Below are 19,585 nucleotides of genomic sequence, written 5' to 3'. Positions count from 1 at the left end.
AAATTTGAAATGGAGAATAAGAATGTCCACCCTACCTAATTTGTGGGCTGTTTAGTGGTCACAGTGAAGTCATCTGTATGAGTGAAGACGTCATAGTAAAACAATGCTACCCAAATATTTGGTCATTCTCATAGCTAACATTGATTATTGACTTAATTAACATTTTACATACATTCATTCAATCTACACATTAGCCCTGGAAAGTCAGTATAAACACAACCCCCTTTTATAGACCAGTAAACAGAGGTTGGGAGGTTAAATAGCTTGTCTCAAGTTACTGAGGGGAAACTGGATCCCACAAAATAGGAAGAATATACACTTAGAGAACTAAGAAAAAAGAGTAAAAGGTGAGAATTTGGGGAGAAAGAATATATTTTTAAAGCATTAGAGTGATCATCAAAAAAGAAAAATCAAGAGTGTTAGAAATTCTTACAGTCATTTTATGGTATACTGTTGTATTTTGAATTGCATATGGGGAGAGGCACCAAATCATTTAGCTCTTAGGGCCTTTCAAGGTTTTAATCCAGCCTGTCTTAGACTCAGAGCTGATGGCACCAAGGTACCAACTCCAGTCAGGTGACTCCAAAGCCCATATTTATAACTGCTCTACTGCATCTTGCTCTGTAATAATAATACTTATTATAACTAAGTAACCATTGCCAATAGTTACTAGTAATAAGCATTTTCAGTGGTAAGCAATGCCATTCAAGAAAAGTTTATTCTGTTTTGAAAACATAGTAAGCAACCCATAATCTGGATCTCAAGATACAAAGAGAAAGGCACACAGCGAGAGTCACTGGTTTTCTTACTGTGGCTTTTAAATGACCATTAAAGAGTCTTCAGCAAACTCGTGGGTTCTATATCATCTCAGGGCAAGGGGTTAACATCAGTTTAGAAATCTTTGAAATTCCTAATAGAAACACAACAAACCCTATAGCAGCATTAGCAGGGCCAGTGATAACATGCATGGAGAGAGAGAGTGAGTTTTCTGATAATCAGATGAACAGCTTTTAAGATCTTAGGCTATTTGGATTCCCGTGCCCACCCACCCCCCAGAGTTTAAGCACGAAACATTTAAAAATCAGGTCTATTAGTGTCTAGCAAATTTGGATGATGATAAGAATTCATAGTAGCTGCTAACACCTCTGGTTCTCTTCAAAGGCTCAAAGATAAATGCATAAAGTCATTTTTGTGCCTTAATCTGAGAAGTACTAAGTGTATGACAATAGACTCCCAGCAAAGGCTGAGCTGGATATTGTATGGAGACTGAGATGGTAGATAAATGGGTAGGCAGGGCTTTTCATATCAATAGCTTGGGAGTCTTGTACGTATGCTTTTTGTAGATGCTCCCATAATCCTTAAACCAGGCACAGGAAGACTCTGGTTTTTCGGGGGGGGGGGCAGTAGCACAATTACTTCTGATTGGCTTTTAAAGAAAATTAATGATGAATTAGGCATGAAAATTACAGCCTTCAAGTCATTCAAAATTCTTGGGCCACAAATAAGCAAATTTACTTTATGTATTTCTCCCAAATGTGATGATTATTAGCTAAACAGCTCTTAAAAACTTCTGAAAATGTGCTTTGGGCTTCCTTATCTCTGTGCTCACTTCACTATTAAGGAAGTGAGAGGACAGCAGTAAGAGAATTATGGGGAGTTTGAAGTGTAGGAGAGAGAGAGAAGGTGAAACATAGCATCATGCCCACATTAGTGAAAAGTTCAATATTCTGAGCTAGTCTCTTGCATCCACCAGGTGATAATGCAACTGTGGAACAAAGGCCCTTAGCCAAAGTATTTTCCCTTCCATTCCTGGAACTTTTTTGATCAGGGTTCAGGGCTCTTTTGCTAAGAGAAGTGAGAGATGAGAGGGAAAGCTAAAGGGTGATTTGAATGACCTCTTTAAAATAAGGCAACCTTTCCTCCCATTGCCCTTGATTTGGCCATCTGGCTCTGGGAGTTTGCTGGCAAATGCTCCTTGACCATCAAATTTAAACAGATGATTAACCCCTCTCCCTCCCACACCAGCATGCTTGTTATTAAAATGCCTCCTAGGACCGATCTCTGAATTTAAAGGCAGGCTTAGTATAAATGAAAGAAAAAAATAGGCAAAGTCAACCAAATGAATGAAACCCCACCCTTCGCTTCTCTCTCATCATTACCTTGACTTGATGTTCATCACTTTAAGTTTAGTAAACTTCCTTTCACAGTCTTTGTGAAATCTCTGACCATCTGTACCTTCAACCTCACCTGCCTAAATGGCACCACAGAGTCCAGATAACAAAGGGATTATTCTGTGATTATTGACGATAGCTCATGATGGAGATGGCACCCCTTCCCTCCACTGGTCATCATTTGCAATGCCCTGGAAAGCCTACAGCCATTGTCTTTAGTATGAGCCAGTCAGGCAGTACTGGTCAGGTTGACAAAAAGTGTTCAGTGCATAGTTAGTAAGTCTCCAGAAGCTCCCTATGCTGACCCAAGCCCTAACATGATAACTCATCTTGTCCTACAAAAAAAAAAAAAAAAAAAAAACATGAATGATGTGCTTAGTATTCAGTGTTTTATGATTTGGTGACAGTCATGAAAAAGTTGCCACTTAGGAGTAAGAATGGGAGAGCCAAAGAGAGTCTGTGGTCACTGAGAGTACAACACGTACCTGTGGGATAATGTTCATTCACTGGCCAGTTGTCCACCTGGAGGGTGGCATTGCCGCCGTTCCTGGTGAAGCGCACCACATGATATTTACCATCATTGACGGGAGTTCTCTCCTCCTTGATAGAGATGTCAACTGTACCAATATTGAAGACAACTCCGATTTTCCCCTGTTCCTATGATAAAGAAACACAAACGGCATAGTTAGCACCAACCACAAGGTGTTCTCCCTTTATAGTGGGTCCTCCAACTAGCAATAAATCTGTAGGTACCCAGAGGGAGCTGGCAGCATGAAGGTCACAACAGTATCCTACATTTCTCCATGGGCTTTCATCCTGAACATAGAAACCAATGGCATAAAGCCACCCAGATTGCTCTCATGGGCTGCCCTGCACAGCTTACATCATTTGCTTGCTCTCCACAGATAGCTAAGCTGGAAACCACAGAAGTACCTAAGAGCCATGTAGTGACACTGCAAAGTGCATTTCTGTGAGAGCAATGAGGCCTATTTTCTAGGAGAGGTAATTAGACCCTGGACCCTAGATCGCCTCACAGTTTAGATTTAGGATTATAGAGGAAATATAAGCATACTTGCACATTTTGGGGGGTGATCAAGGCCAAGGGAAGGGGTACAATGAATGATGAGGAGGCAATGGCAGAGGGGCTAGCATCATGGATCAACACCCAAGGACACGCTGTGCAGGTCTCAAACCCATAGAAAATGTATCCTCAGTAGAGGTCAGTGAAACTGAGCTGGGGTTTTCAGAGTCAGATGGCTGCCACTCTTCCCACACGTGTAGCCCTATTCCTAAGGCTCATCCAAAGAGGGCTGGAACATTCAGTGCTATAGCTTTATGCCACGTAGCACACGAGAACCCAATGGCCCAGAAAGAGACTTCTGGGAGGGAAAATACAATGAATGCCAGAAGAGAAATACCACGGCAATGAAGGTGATGATTATGGTGAAGGTAGAGGCGATGACATCATCTACGTCCTGAAAGTGCCCAGAAGCACTGAAACCTAAATAATGCTATTAAAACTCTTACTCTTCTCCTCCAGTCATTGGTTATGACTAAGAGTTAGAATTAGTATTCACAATGAGACACAAAACAAAAGTAACCTTACTGGTCAGATATAATCAGTTTCTGCCAACCTCCTAGGAAGGTATCACAGCATGCAGGATGTCAGGAGGGATGGGTGAGGAGAGAAGGAGACAACTTTCTCCATTTTTCTAGTTGTCTGACTTCTTGGCTAAGCAATAGGTTGGACATTCAAGGACAATAAAATTTAGTGGTAACTCTGATGTTCTATTTGTCCACATAGTCTCTGTTATCCTCTCTGTTCTTATTCAAGAAGTAGAAGGAGAATAAAAAGAAGGAGGAGGAGGAGGACAGGGAAGAGGAGGAGGAAGAGGGGGAGAAGAATAAGAAAAAGAAAGATATGAAGAAAGAAGCCCAGAAGCCATATAAACTAAGTGTAGGAAAGATTTCATAAAAACTCAGATTTAGTAATTGGGTTCATTCATTTATAAATAAAAATTCATTCAATACATAAATATGATATTTATGAAGCACCAATTGTGCTTAAAGTCAGTAAATTAAGACTTCTGATGAGATTTTAGGCACTGGTTTCCAGATAATTTGGTACACTTCACTTCTTTTTTCAAAAGACAGGCTTTCTTCATCTTGCTAATTTTCCTTTAGTATGCGAACACATCTTATTCCCGATAAAAGAATGGACAAGTACCCAGGAGTCTTGATTTTAGAAAGTAGGTGTCTAAGCTAAGAAAGGCTGCTTTTGGCATGCAGGAATGCTCTGATATGGGGTGGACATCGCTGTCTCCTTTGTGCCCGGAAAGCATAGCATGCAATGTAAAATGATGTCTGCAATTCCCATGTTCTGTTCTCTACGAAAAGGAATGCAGGTGCCTCCCCAAATGGGGACTAAATGTACTTATGATTTCGTAAATCCCAGTTTATTGTGACACTATGTTCTCAGGGTTTTTTTTCTTTCCCCACCCCTACATCTCCAGCCCTAAACAAAGCACTTAGCATTAAAATGGAGAAATGAAACTGATGATCGGTTCTTTTGCATCTTTCATGCCCATAATTAATAATGTGATGATCCATTTTATTCTTTCTCCTTAATTCTCTGGGAATTCAGAAATGGTATTATGATTTTCCTGCTTCCCCCTACTTAAAGCGTTGGCATTCATGTCTAAGGGTGTGTGTGTGTGTGTGTGTGTGTGTGTGTGTGTGTGTGTGAGCACCTACTCATCCTCAGGCCTAGATAAGCAAAGCTATAGTAACCTGCATCATAACCTGTTTAGCAGAATGAGGGAACTGGAAGAGTTAAGAAACCATGACCGCAGACACCATTACTCCTCTGCTCACCCCACAGATGTGGGCTGTTTATTGCACCACTGTTCTTCAATGAGAAACCACTATATAAATCCTGGATGCACAGAAAGGGCTGCTGGCGATTCAATTCGCCTCTGAGTCACTAATTAATCATGGATGGAGAACAGTTTTAGGTAGAGAGAGGGGACCTTTAAACCAGCAGTAGCATCGGGTGGTTCTGGCTCAGTGAGTTGGCTGATCAGTGAGATATATTCTTGGGCAGATTTTCTGCAAGATCCATAATAGATCCAGGAGAAGAAAAGATTTAATCTCTGCCAGAATAAATATTTGGTCCTTATCGGAGGCGCCACACATTTGGTACTGCAATCACTGCTTTGGAGACATCTTTTTAATCCTGCTAGGGCTACGGCCAATGTCAGTGGAGACCCCTACCCAGATGAAGCATTGTGTTTGTGTTTCCCCACAGCGGGACATGTGGCTGTGCTAGACCTCAGATGTGGTCTCTTTACTTGCGGTAATAAGATTTCATTACTGCAACCTCCTTGTCATTTGTCATGGGACCACAGTGGCATTATAATCTGTGGCTAACTGCTTTGTCTCAGTTCATTATAAGTCTTAAGGCAAGTACCCATAGACTTGCCTAGGCTTGAATCCCTGACGCTCAGCTGCCATGAAAATAAACTCGGCTGGCTCAGGTGTCCAGAGAGGAGACGATTTGAGGGATAAAAAGCACTGGCTTTGGAAACAGCCCTGACTGACCTTTGGGAAAGTCACTTAACTTTTCTGAACCCTTTCTTAGTAATACATGATGGGGACAGGATACCAGCTCCCCAGACTTCCTAGGGCCGTTATAAGGCTAAAATGATGCGATTATAATGATTCGTATGATAGCACTTTATAATATAAATAAATAAAATATTATTCAAGTAAAAGGGATAAATGGAGATCAGGAGAAGGAACAATCCAAACATTTGGCCATATGTCACACTCTGTGAGCACTGGAGAAGTTAACTGGTTCAATAGGATAAACACGGTTTTAGCATGGCATGGTTCAAATGATACCTCTCTCTGGCTCTGAAAACCCAATGACCTTGGGCAGGTTATTTAACTTCCGATTTCCCTACAGATAAAAGGATCTGTGGAGGAAGGGAAAAGCGAATTGCTACCTTTGAAGCTTGTTGCGAGGATTTTAGGAGAATACATACGTGTGACATGGCTCTGCTTACTTTGGGACTAAAATAAATGTCAGTCATCTTTTCGCTTTCTTTCCCCTCATTAGTATAGTTGAAAGTGGTGGTGTGAACTAAGGGCTGGCTGGTTTGGCGATAGTGTCATCAAGAAATATTGTAAAAATAAATGTAAATTTTAGCAAACAGAACATTAAAAAAACAACATTTGCACGGTTGAGTTCCTGTCACAATTTGGTAGTTGCTCTCTCTTCACATTCCTCGGTATCTTTTAGAAGCCTTTCCAAGGCAAGCAAGTATAGCTGCAAAAACAGCATGACCATAAATTTTAATAACTCCACACCCATCACCACTAAAGTTGCTACCAAAGGCAATCACTTCAATCCATGTTCTTCCTTGATATTAAAAACACAGACAAGTGGTAAATCAGAAGACATTACCAAAGAGTCCTCAAGTGCAATAAAAAAAAAAAAGTCTGTTAAAAAAAAACAAGACTGAATGGCACAAGAAAACAGCTGTTTGTAAATAGCCAGTAAATCCATTCTTCATCAATAATGACTGTTTACGAGCCCACCTGGTTCCTCAAATTAGTCCAGCTCCAGCTTTCTGATCTTCCATCAGCCCCATGACAGTTATTGCTGTGGAGGTGACCCATGAGATACTACTAACACCAGTGTTAGATTTCAGAAGCAGAGATGCACAAGGGCAAGAAAAATCCTCAGGCATAAAGACCTCCCTGCAGGCAATCTCTTCATTCATTGCACCATGCCCCCGGGGAAGGCAAAATGCACCATCCACTATTTTAGACAATTGCAGCTGACAGAAACAGAACTGGGACTCTCAAAGTTATGCCTGGGAGACGTGCAAAGGAAGCAGTTCTCAATATCTTGACTTCTAGGATTCCCACAGAATCTGGGAGTTCAGTGCTAGGCAATAATACAGGATGAACAACAGGTATGTGATCCTACTTGGGGCCAGACACTGCTAGGTCTGGCATGCCTGTTCCAAAGTCTGGGTCACAACAAATAAAACAATCAGTGGCAGCGTTTACTACATTTTTCTAGTTTCCCCCCATTGTTGGCTCATAGTAAGAGAGGATTTCTTAGGTCCCCTTGTGATGTGTAGGGCCAAGAGACCAGTGCTGACCAATAAATTAGGTGTCACTCCTGAGCCATGCATTAAACTGCTGGTGTGAGACCAACCAGAGTTCTCCCACTGGCTCTCAACCACTGTATCCAGCAAATTCCTGGCAGTGGCTTCTTTGTCCGCCTGGGTCATTGAGTGAGGCTGGCAACAAGCCAACTCGCAATGGACATGGCAAATGAGAAACAAAGCTTGCTTGTTTTATGCCACCAAATATTGAAGCTGCTTGTTACGCAGTGTAATCCAGACTACCTTGAAGAGCAGAGTAGGTGCTTGGCAGGTACGTTTTAATAGAACAATTTTGGAATTGTTAAAATTTACCCTCCAGATTTTATAGACTAAAAAAGATGGAGATTCACAGAAGGGGCAATTCACACAACTAATAGAAGATGCATTTAAGATTAGAATTCAGGTCTGTCTGGCTTTAAAACCCATGGATTTTCCACCATGTTATGTTTCAGTCACATTTATTACATGTTGCAATTGAGTTATTTATATAAGTCACTGTATACATCACATATTATATACTTTATGTTTGCCTAACTTGCCTAACCTGTCTACCTAATCTAACTATGGGTATCTCAAATGTAGGGATACCAACAGGTGCTCAGTTAACGTTTATTAAATTAGAGGATAAGAGAATGAATGAATAGGGAATTAGAATGCATGGTTCTGGTAGAAAAAAAATTGTGTTGGTAAGTTTTTATACCATGGGAGGTTAAAAAGGATTTGAATAGTATATGATAATGAAGAGAACTGTTCACCCATATCCACATTTTTTTGCAATAAATCTTTTTTTTTTTTTAAAGATTTTATTTATTTATTTGAGACAGAGAGAATGAGAGACAGAGAGCATGAGAGGGAGGAGGGTCAGAGGGAGAAGCAGACTCCCCGCTGAGCAGGGAGCCCAATGCGGGACTCGATCCCAGGACTCCAGGATCATGACCCGAGCCGAAGGCAGTCGCCCAACCAACTGAGCCACCCAGGTGCCCTGCAATAAATCTTAATCAAAACGTATAATCTCACTGTGCTTTATGTATGCAATCAATAAAAAAAGATGAGGTATGATTTTGATTCATCAGATAATTTTGGCTGAGGGAGAATTTTATTGAAGTTCTCTAGGGTAAAACACTCTTGTGTTTAGTAGAACACAGTATGGACACTTTTCGTGGCCAGTCACTGTCTTTCAGTGAAGATCATCAGGCCATTCTTTCAATGTTATGGTCTCCTTGTTCTAGACTCAAGATAATTGTTAGCTAATAAGCAGGGATATGTATTTTCTGTGTGCAGAGTTGTGCACTACTGAAAGAGTCAAGATATATAAGAGAACAGGTCTCTCTCTCAAGAAGTCCAAGCCCATCAGGAATTATCCAAACTGACAAGACTTCAGCTATGAAGGTTGGAGATGGTTTGGGCTTTCACTATCATCCCAGGCCCCTTCCCTTGGGGTGGGGTGGGGGGAGGACTGTGACAAGAAGGGCAAGGCAGAAGGAAAATGTCTGCTCTAGGTTCCAGAAGACTTTGTGATTGAGAATCAGAAGACCTGAGCCCAGTCAAGCTCCACATCTTATTGTCCAGGTAATCTTGAGCAGGTCATTCAACTATCTATACAAAAAAAAAAAAAAAAAAATGAGAACAAGACAATAATAGTAACACCTGTGTTAAATGGAATTTAAGAGAAATGAATAAAATCTTGGCAAATTCTGAAGTGCTCTTCAAAGGACGATGTAAAAATGATGTCAATGGTGGGGGTGAGGATGATGGGGACAGCTGGGTGATAGAGAAATAGTGTGACAGATGATGAATGAGTCAGAGGCTTTTGCACACATCCTATAGGATACCACTCTATTTAAAATGACTGTCTCCCATTCAAGATCATCAACTCTAGAATCTGTACAGATTGTCCCTAGAAAATTCATGTTAAATGGCTTGGAAATTCTATTTTCCTAAATCTGCACAGGTCTCAGTGACCTTTGCACCCACCCAGCAACACTGCATCCACCTCTCCACCTCCAGCTGCGCCCCTCCTGTTGTTGTGCTGAAGTCTGGTTGCGGGAGATCAATCAATTAAAGCGGATTAGATCCATGGACTGAATTACTAACAGAGGGCCAAGAGAGATAAGACTGATAAATAGCTCAAGACAGCTCCATCTCTAACTCCAAGCAAAGAAAAAAAATAAAATAAGAGCAAGCATGGATGACAGCTCAGGACAACGGGATCTCTGACCTGAATGGGGGAGTCAAGGAAGGACAAGACAGCCAGTGCGAGTAAATAAGATGCAAGGCAGAACCAGTGGTCTAATAGTCAGTGGTCACAAATGGCATCCGGAGTCACCATGTCCCTCAAATGCACTCTGAACATTCACTTCTAATCCACAGACCCCAGTGTCATACCAGTTGGGGTAGTTTGGCAGTTAAGTCTGCCCGCAAAGCAAAAATTAAAGTTCATTTCCATAGAAGCCCTAGTGTTGCACCAAGACCCAGAGCAGCCTCCTGGCAGGATTCAGGTGACAGTTGGCAAGGCAGTGAAGACTAAAACCCGGTTCAGACAGAACATCTCCCATAAATACCTTGCTTTCCCCCTAAATCTCGACCGCAGCTGTGCGGAACTACCCACGGGCTTTAAGAAAGAGATCTCAGGCACTGTGATCACAGTAACGACACTATCATCCTCAAAAACTTAAAACACACACACACACACACACACACATTTCAAATCATTTAGAATATTATTCTAGATCATCTTACATCTTATCTCTATACTTAACGAAGTGTGGTCCTGAGACCAGCAGTATCTGCGTCAGCCTCACCTGGGAACTTGTTAGAAACGTCAGTTCTGGGACCTAACACCGGACCCTCTGAATCAGAAACCCTGGAGTCGGGCCCAGCAATGTGCATTTTCACAAGCTCTCCAAGTAATTCAAATGCTTGCCAAAGTCTGGGAACCACTTCCTTATGTCTTGGTTTCACTCGGGCAGTGGTTTCAATGGGAATGATTTTGTGCCCAGGGACATTTGGCAAAAGGTCTGGAGACATTTTTGGTGATCCCATCTGGGGGGTGGGGCATGCTACTGGCATGTAGTGGGTACAGGCCAGGAATGCTGCTAAATATCCAACAATACACAAACAGGAAATATCTGGCCTATAATAACAGTGTCACTACTGAGAAACTCTGCACTAGGGAGTACGAAACTTTAGTCACACAACAAACATCTATAAAGCATGCGTGGGTTGAAAGAGGCTGTTCTATAAACATTTATATACATGGTCTATTTTATTCTTCTTCGAGGTATGAAGGAATATACACACATGTACAATGTTACACACGCACACACTATGCACGTGTATGTAAGTGCATGTTTGTGTGGTCACACATGAAAATTTTTACATATTTGGTCCAAATCTGTGATCTAGCCCTCAGAGCACAGGATGAGCTCTGAGCATCTATGAATAATTGGACTCTCCCCATGCTCTATGTTGTACTCCAGTGCCCATTTTATAGATGTATACTTGGAAATGCAAGCTTACATGGCCAGAAAGTGGCAGGTCTGGAATACGTGTCCTTCTCTCAACTCATTGCTACTAGCCCCTAAGAAAGTGTCCCAGTGTCCCAGTACAGCTCCCAGCACAATGACATTAGCTGAGAGTCCCTTGACTTTTTACTGTAGATGAGGTAATTAGTCAGTTTCCACAAAGATGGATGATCAGCAGCTCCCCTACAGAAGAGAGACCAGTAAACAGCCAGGAACATTTCTATAACTATTCTGTGGTTGTAAAGAAACCTTTAGTGATTTTCCAAGATGTTTTATTATTTACCTGTCTTTTAAGTGACAGACTGAGTTAACATCACTACAAGGTGAATGGACCTATGTGAATAATAAACATCAACCAAAATTTCTGGTTTAATAAGTGAGGCATTCTCAGTCACTTGCCTTGATGAATTCCAAGTCTAAACTTTACACCATTTTCTAGCTGGGAAAAAAAAAAATTAGTATGCACATTTCAGAATTGAGAGATTTAGTATTTGGGATTACCAGAAAATACAAGCAGATTACTGCATGTTTTAATGATGCCTTTGGAGAATGGGCACGCAAAAGTTGCAGGAGGCAGATTGGCCTGACATAGAGATCAATAAACAATGGGCCAAATCCAGCTATTGCCTACTCATGTAAATAAAGTTTTATTGGTAGGCAGCTGTGCTCATTCACTTACATATTGTCGGTGGCTGCTAACAGCAGAGCTGAGTAGTTGCAACAGAGACCTCGTGGCCCGCAAGCCTAAAATATTTACTCCCTGCCCTTTACAGAAAAAGTTTGCTGACCCTTCTTACTGAAGCTTGCACAACTTAAAGCTAGCCATGTTAGTTGTTTATTGTTTTGTTTTTTCTTTCCTCCAGTTTTTGACCTATAATTTATGTTTACTTGGTCAAATAACTCGAATATCAGTGTGAGGCTCAGACGGGGAGCCTGTCTGTACCTGCTCATTCAATGATTACCTGGAATATAGAGCACATTTCTAATAAGACAACATATATAAAAATTCACCCAATTTAGGTACAAACTAATCTATCTCAGATCCATTAAGGGTGGTTTAGATACTAAAATCAATTCAACAGAGCACTGTTTGAAGGTAGGCAGCTGAGGATACAGAGAAATACATTAGAGGCTCCTGGCAAAAGATGATGGTGGCTTGGAATAGTCTGGTAATGGGGGAGATGAAGCGAAGTTGTAAAGTTATTAAAATTATAATGATATGACATTTCTTTCTGAAAATCTATCTAGTTCTCTGGAGTGAATCATGTACATGTTAAAGTCTTGGGACTCTAAAAGCCAGCACACATCACTCTGATGCCAGGCCTTCAGTTTACGACACGAGATGGAATGAGAGAAGAGAACAGCATTGCTACCCAATGAGTATGCATCCGCAAGAGACTTGAGTCCCCTGAGTGACGAGTGGTGATTAACTGAACTCTTTGGTTTACCTGCAAGGACAATCTCCTGTGTCATCATCTTGGGATGAATACCCTGAAAGAGGGGTTCATTTTTCCTTTCCTAGTTATCGTAAACAAAATGGCCAGCAGACTCCCATATATCAGCAGCGCCTGTCTGCACACAGGGATGCCAGTGTGTGTGTGTGTCCTAGAGATAGTGTTGCAGGGAGGTATTTCATCCAGGTGATATTTGATGGTCCTCCTCTCTGTCAACTATCACCACCGTAACATCCCCTCTGGGATCATATCAGCATTTCTAATTCAAAACGTGGATTCTGACCTACCCCCAACCACCTTAATGAAAGCAACAGAGGGAAGAAAAAAGTGAGGTTTAAACAGCTACAACCCATCAGGAGAAAGCGGGCCTGCTGACTTCCAGGCCAGCGTCAAAGCCACTGCAGGGGAAGTAATCGGGACAACAGAGGAGAAGTATAAAAAGAAGACACTTTCCCTGGGCCCTGGGTGAGATTAGTAAAGGTGACCCAAACAGGAGACTTGAAAGCATGCCACAGGGAGCTGACTCACACCTTTGGAAAAGTGTCCAACATACCGACACTGAGAGTTATTTCAAAGCTGCAAGCTCTTTTGATAGAATAATTAGGAAACACATCTCTTTAATTTACTTGAATTTAGTATTCCTACCAAACTGCAAAGTGAGTAAGCTTTAGCCAAGTGGGGAAAATGTCCCTAAGACACTCGGGAGTCATCACACCCCGATGGTATGGCAGGCACTGGGGGCCATCTGGGAGCCAGCCACAGCTTTAAATATACAAATTACCCACTGAGTTTATAATAAATCCATATACAATATGAAGCAGTGTTTATATTGTGGAATTTAAAGGGCATAAACATTCTTTCTTCTCTCTCTTCTTTACGGATGCACAATAATTTTATTCAGTGACATAAAGATGCTACATGATTTCATCCAAATGGCTATAGAAATAGAGTTGCGTATGTATATATGCCCATGTAAGTGTGTGCATGTGTTTGAATAAGACCTTAAAGCTTAACATATCCAAAAGCTGGCTTCTCTGACCCTCTCTGTTCTTATGAAGTAATGAAGGCTCAAGAGAATTCAGGCCCCTCTGTGTCCATCAAAAGGCATCTGTAGTCACACGGGAATCCAGCCCTTAGACAGTCCCTGGACAATCAGTGGAGCCCTTGGGCTTTCCCTTCTATAGAAGGCCTCGCAGGAATGTGAATCTATCATAGACCTGACTCTGAGCAAACTGTGGATTTCAGAGTAAATTAAACATGAGGAAGCTTCTAGAGTCAACATGAGCTCCAGGCAATGGAACTGGTTGGTCATTAGGGATCATTAATCCAATAAATGATCCAAAGACAGGACAGCTCTCCTAGGCCTGGCTTAGCCCAAAGTTGAATGAGGTACCCTTTCCTATATAGAGAAGGGACTTCCCTCTGCCAACGAGTCCAGCTTTCCTAAACAGGTGCATAGATGTATAGAGATGAATGCAATTCTACATGAATGCCCTCCCAGAGCCATCTTGCATTAACTAGGTCTATCTTCCAATTATCCCACAACTTTTCCAGTATCTATTCAACATTAAGATAAATTGTTTGCACTGATTCTTTTTTTTTAATAAAATGAGTCTTTCCCCCAATTAGATCATAAGCACTGTCAAGGCAGAAATGCATTTGTATTTTCTGTGTCTTCTTCCATATAGTGGACTCGATAAATGTTTAGCTGAGCACCCGACACGACGGTGAAGGCATCTTTGTCTTTTTCAGCAAGCAACACTTTGGTGTGGTGCACAATATCTCCATCCGTGGTTTATTTATTGCTTTTAAATTTTTGCTGTGATTTTGCTTTGGGAGAGTGCTTTTGAAAATGTGGACGATGACTGTGTCTCAGGAGACCATGGCCATTAATTTACTTCATGTGGACTACTGAACAGTCTTCAGGATAATTGCCAATATGCCTATGTGGCCCAAGGACAACCTACTCTGTCACCCTGGAGGTGAGAGTGATCCATTCTAAGGTCTTCAATCCTCCCTGCTTCTTTATTTGGATAGATTCAAACTAAAGTCCTAGAGGTGAACACTATCATCCCATTACTGGATCCTTCAACCATTTGGTTCCCATTAAATATCATTTTAACCCTTGAAATATCTAAGATGCCAGACTTCTAGAGAAGCTTTCATTTTCTTGCCTCCTCCTACACTCCTAAGTGCACTGATTGTTGGTCAGTGCAAGAGTCAAGCTCTGCTCATTGGGAGCCTATCCCCTCATCATGGTCCTTTAGGGCCACCTCTGAGGGGGCTCTACTACAACCACCATCTGTTTTCAATTTGCACTAGACTTGTTAAATTGAGGATCTTTACACATTATTATATTTTGTAAACTTCATTTCTCCAAATCAATGTTGCAGAAATCAAAGTCAAGTCAGAGAAATTTTGCAGTCAAATATCTGCCAATCATGTACTCTGCACAGGGCACTTTGGCAGGCCTATCAGAAGCTACAAAAATATATTTGGAACTCTTCAGCCCTCAAGTGTGTAAACTCCACTTCAGAGTTGTGAAAAGGGCAAAAGCTTTGGAATCAGAAGACATGGATCTAATTGTTTAATGCGGGTCCTGGAACAATTCATACTGGGCCTGGTTTCATCATGTGAAAGACAGAAATGGCATCCCTGAGCTTGTTGGGTGATGATGAAGGTGAAAAAGAGATGTTTGTGACAATGATGTGAAAAATGGGGGGCAATGAAAAAAAATACAGCATTAGAAAATAGATGAGGACAAAAGACAAACAGAAACAAGTACATGGTTCCCTAAATTAAGACAAGAAATAAAGGACACTCCCATAAATTTCTAAATAAACATCCACAGTCAGTCCTTGACAAATTTCCCAAGTGACCAGAGGCATAGGATTCATTCTGTGCCCTTCAAGACAGAAAATGCTGCCTTATTTGGGAGGGGTCAGGCCAAGGGTGGGAAAGAAGTGGGGCTAGAGAAGACATATTAGGTAGATGCCGATGAGGAGGTAAGGAGGGATGGGGGAAGTTTAGAAGGTTGAAGCTGTTGAGATGGAAATGAGATTCAGTCTGTGAAAGGGAAAAATAGAAAATACTTGGCATATAAACATTTTAGAATACCAACCAGCTGGTCTGCTTTCTAAAACTTCAGTAATGTTGCCAAGACAAAAACCTCTGAATGTTAAGGTAGACTCTCAGGGCTCAACATTATACAAACAAAGAGAAAGCATTTTTAAGCTTCATAAACACACTACATCTTAGAGAATATTTTCTCTTTTGCCCAAAGGGCCCTCCCCATACCTCCTGGCAAATGTTTCTCTGATGATGGCACAATCACACTTAAGGGGTTTAGAAAACTATAGACTCAAAATAAATATAAATAAAATCCCTTTTCTCCCCCAAGTATGCTCTGCTCTTCACTTCCCTGTTTTCTACTGTAGGTTTCTTTCTTCCAGCAAAAGAAGAGCTTTAGGGGTTTGGAAGGGCAATGGTCTGTGCTCTGCTTACACCTGACACTGGCCCAGAGGCTCAAGGCCATCAGGGAAGACATCACCCAAGTGATGCTAGAGCACCCATGTTTCAGCAGTTAGCAGTGATCTTAGTGCTGCTAACTAGTCACTCCATGCTCAGTGATAACTTTGAGTCATTTAAGGCAGTGATTAAGATCAGAAGAAGGGGAAAATTTAAAGAAGAGGGAAGGATGGGGCGCCTGGGTGGCTCAGTCGGTTAAGCGTCTGACTCTTGGTCTCAGCTCAGGTCTTGACCCCAGCTGTGCTGGACTCCATGCTGGGCATGGAAGCAACTTTAAAAAATATGAATGAATGAATTAATTAATGAAAGAAGAGGGACGGAAGTAATGGGGAAACAGACAAGGAATTAGATGAGTGAAGGAACCTTACCCACCAAGCCTCATCTGAAAGAATACAGAAAACCAGCTCCCCAGACCCTCAAACATAGATGTATTTCTGGCCACTCCACTTCGTACTGACCTCAGGAAACGTTCTGCAGGCAAATATTGAGAGGCAAACACCTTAGAAAGCCAGCATGAAGCAAAGACACCTTCTTCAGCAGAGAGCAGGATGCGCTTCTGATTCAATTGCCAAAGGATGCCTGCTGAGGAGCCACACCAGACAATGAGGTCTATCCAGAGAATGCACAGAAACAAGCATGCGGGGCACTGCAGCCCAAGTGTCCAGGACACATAGGTCTCATTTCCACTCTGGTGAAGCACAGAAGGAGGACCAGGAATCATGAATCTAGCCCACAGCAGAACAGTACACAAACAGCAATGAATCTAGGGGCCATACATTCTGAAAGGGTACTGAAAGCGGTTTTTGGTTTCGTCTGTGGATTATTTTTCCCCCGTAGATACTTATTAACTGCATTATGTAATAAAGAAGTTATAAATTCAGAACATACAGGTGGGATCAGGCCCTCAGATGTGTATTATTTTATTTTTTAAAAGGAGGGGGTACTCAAAGTATCTTTTAAAATGTGACTTAGTTTTCAACCTTTAAAAATCAGTCTCTCATGAATAGTTGGATTTCTAAATTTTTTTTTTTTTTGAAAATAGTAAGATTTAGCAACACTGGGTAACATTTCTAAAACACAATTAAAGGCCAGCGTTGATGGGGTTGGGGAGAAGGGTACGAGATCTTTAATTCACCACAGCCTCCGCCATCCCCTATTGCCTGTCAGATATTTATTATCAAGGTTTCCCTTTTTTTTAAATTTATATAGTAGGGTAAAGAAGAAAGGGACATACTTTTGTCACCATATGACTAGCAAGTTCTCCGAACCTCAAGAAACAATAGATTGAGGGCCATGGGATTCAAGAAAAATTAAAAAAAAAACAAAAACAAAAACAAAAACACTTTTTAAAAATATTCCATTCCATTTTAAATCACGTATGAGTCTGCCCTTTCCAGACATTTCTGTTTTTTAACCCCTAATGTACTATAATAATCATAGGCTTTTGAGTTAGATAGGTCTGGCTTTAAATTTTAGTTCCACCACTTACTGTATTTTCTTGACCAAATTGTATAGACTTCCTAACCCTCAATTTTCTCACCTTTAATGTTGGAAAAAGATTACCTCCCACACAAGCTTGTTATGAGGACAAAACAATATATGCAGGCACCTAGCACATAATAGAAGATGCTCAAAGAACTGAACTTCCCTGACCCTTTGAAGGGTCAGGATGAATTAAGCAGACTTGATCATAAAACCACACACACACACACACACAGACACACAGACACACACACACACACACCTAAAGTGCCTGCCAAATTGTAATGACCCAACTGCTGCTTTAGAGAGATGGTTCAGCTTGATGTGTTTTTTGGTTTTTTTTTTTTCAAAGATTTTATTTATTTATTTGACAGAGAGAGACACAGCGAGAGCAGGAACACAAGCAGGGGGAGTGGGAGAGGGAGAAGCAGGCTTCCCGCCGAGCAGGGAGCCCGATGTGGGACTCGATCCCAGGACCCCGGGACCATGACCTGAGCCGAAGGCAGACGCTTAACGACTGAGCCACCCACGCACCCTCAGCTTGATGTTTTAATGCACTTTTCATGGACTGAAGCTCAACAACAAAATCTATCAGTGTTAGGCAGTGTCATAAGAAGGTCTGATTTAAACAAAATAGACTTCCTTCTGAACTCTGAAGTGTGGCAGCCACCTTCACCTTGACGCAGGAACACACCAACAGGAAAAGTACATACACTCAGCCAATAAACAAAAGGATTAATAAAAGACAGCAAAGATAATGATAATAGAATGCATTATTGAAAGTTGTAGAAGAGGAGACCATTCAGTATAGAAAGGCACATATAAATTTTATGCAAACACACTTTTAGTTCTGTGAGTTCATATATCTGCATGGCTATAACCATCAAGAAAAATTTAATGTAGGCCACTGCTCTAGAACTACCATTTAATTTTGAACAGACCATGATATTGAAAAAAATTATTTTAGTTATATAACACACTTGCCAAATAAATCAAAAATATTCATTGCAATAAAATAGCTAAAAAAACAGAATCGCTACTCTACCACGTTGAGGTTTAAGTGGGCAATAAATCACAGCCCTCTCCATTCTGAATTCCAAGCCAATTGAGAAATAGACACAAGCCAAAGGATCAGCAAACTTTACTGCTTATGGAGCTGAATGGGGGAATGGGTCTGGGACAACATTCACACCTGGCCACACATTAGGTTTCTTACTCATCTTTCAAGTTCTGTTCCCTTCCCCATTGCCACCTACAAAGAGGAAACTGGCCTGGGTCTGGGAACTCCTAGCACAGAGAAAAGAACACTCAGAACAGGAAAAGGAAAGGAAAGGTCTCACAGATATGTGCAGACTCTTTATCCAATCCCACCAAATAAATAAGGGATTGGAGAGAATGCATAATAAGTGTTACCTCAGGGTCACCTGGGTGGCTCAGTCAGTTAAGCATCTGACTCTTGATGTCAGCTCAGATCATGATCTCAGGGTCCTGAGATCAAACCCCTTGTTGGGCTCTGCACTCAGCATAGAGTCTGCTTAAGACTCTCTCTCCCTCTCCTTCTGCCCCTCCCCCAGTAAAATAAATCTTCAAAAAAAAAAGTAGTGTTACCCCAATACTTTCTTTCTGGTGAAAAGCAGTTGCTTAATAGTATAGCATAGATGGGGAATCCATCCCTTTTCTAATACACCAGAAACCCACATGAAGCCTTTCCAGGCAACCTTACTGATACAGATTGACTCATAAGAGTAGCTAAAGAGCCATTCCTTGGGGATCTAAAGAAGACTTGTTCATATGAGGTTGATATATGTTCGAGAATCTTGAAATGTTACTTCACGGTCATGGTGAAGCTTCCCCTAACCAGTTAATAACGACCACTATTTCTGCTGATTGCTGAAAATCTTAGCAACATACAACCAATATCTTAGAGTTTTGGAAATTGTGGTGTCAGAAAAAGAAAAAAAAAAAAACGATTAGAGAGAGGAACATTAAATATGACTTCTAAGCAAAGAAATTACAATCCTAATTGATAAAATTTCAGCAGGCCCATGGAACTTTCTTCAAATCATGAACTTCTGCCTCCTTCCTAAGGGGCCTAGAGATCTGCTTTGCTCTCATTTATGTCAACGCACCAGCCAAGACTCCTTAGCTTAGCCCAACTATGCTGTCAACCCCAAATCCCAAGGGCTGCATATAATCACCATATTTACCATGACGGCCTGGGCAATAATGATACCCACTGACTCTAA

The 19,585-nt window shown here is 41.3% G+C and overlaps 1 protein-coding gene across 1 annotated transcript in view; it reads right to left on the bottom strand.

Annotated features, from left to right (window-relative positions):
- NRXN3 (neurexin 3) overlaps nt 1–19,585 on the bottom strand; it is a 1,531,407-nt gene that overhangs the window by 176,873 nt on the left and 1,334,949 nt on the right. Inside the window, exon 14 of the mRNA XM_054513824.2 lies at nt 2,657–2,828. Within this exon, the coding sequence (XP_054369799.2) occupies nt 2,657–2,828 (172 nt within the window). The remainder of the gene's footprint in view (nt 1–2,656; nt 2,829–19,585) is intronic.

The sequence above is a fragment of the Mirounga angustirostris genome, unplaced genomic scaffold (assembly GCF_029215605.1).
Source record: "Mirounga angustirostris isolate CCGP_5_RB_7025 unplaced genomic scaffold, mMirAng1.0.hap1 SCAF_9, whole genome shotgun sequence".
NCBI lineage: Eukaryota > Metazoa > Chordata > Mammalia > Carnivora > Phocidae > Mirounga > Mirounga angustirostris.
The sequence above is the reverse complement of the archived record's forward strand: the minus strand, read 5'-3'. Positions and strand labels throughout refer to the sequence as shown.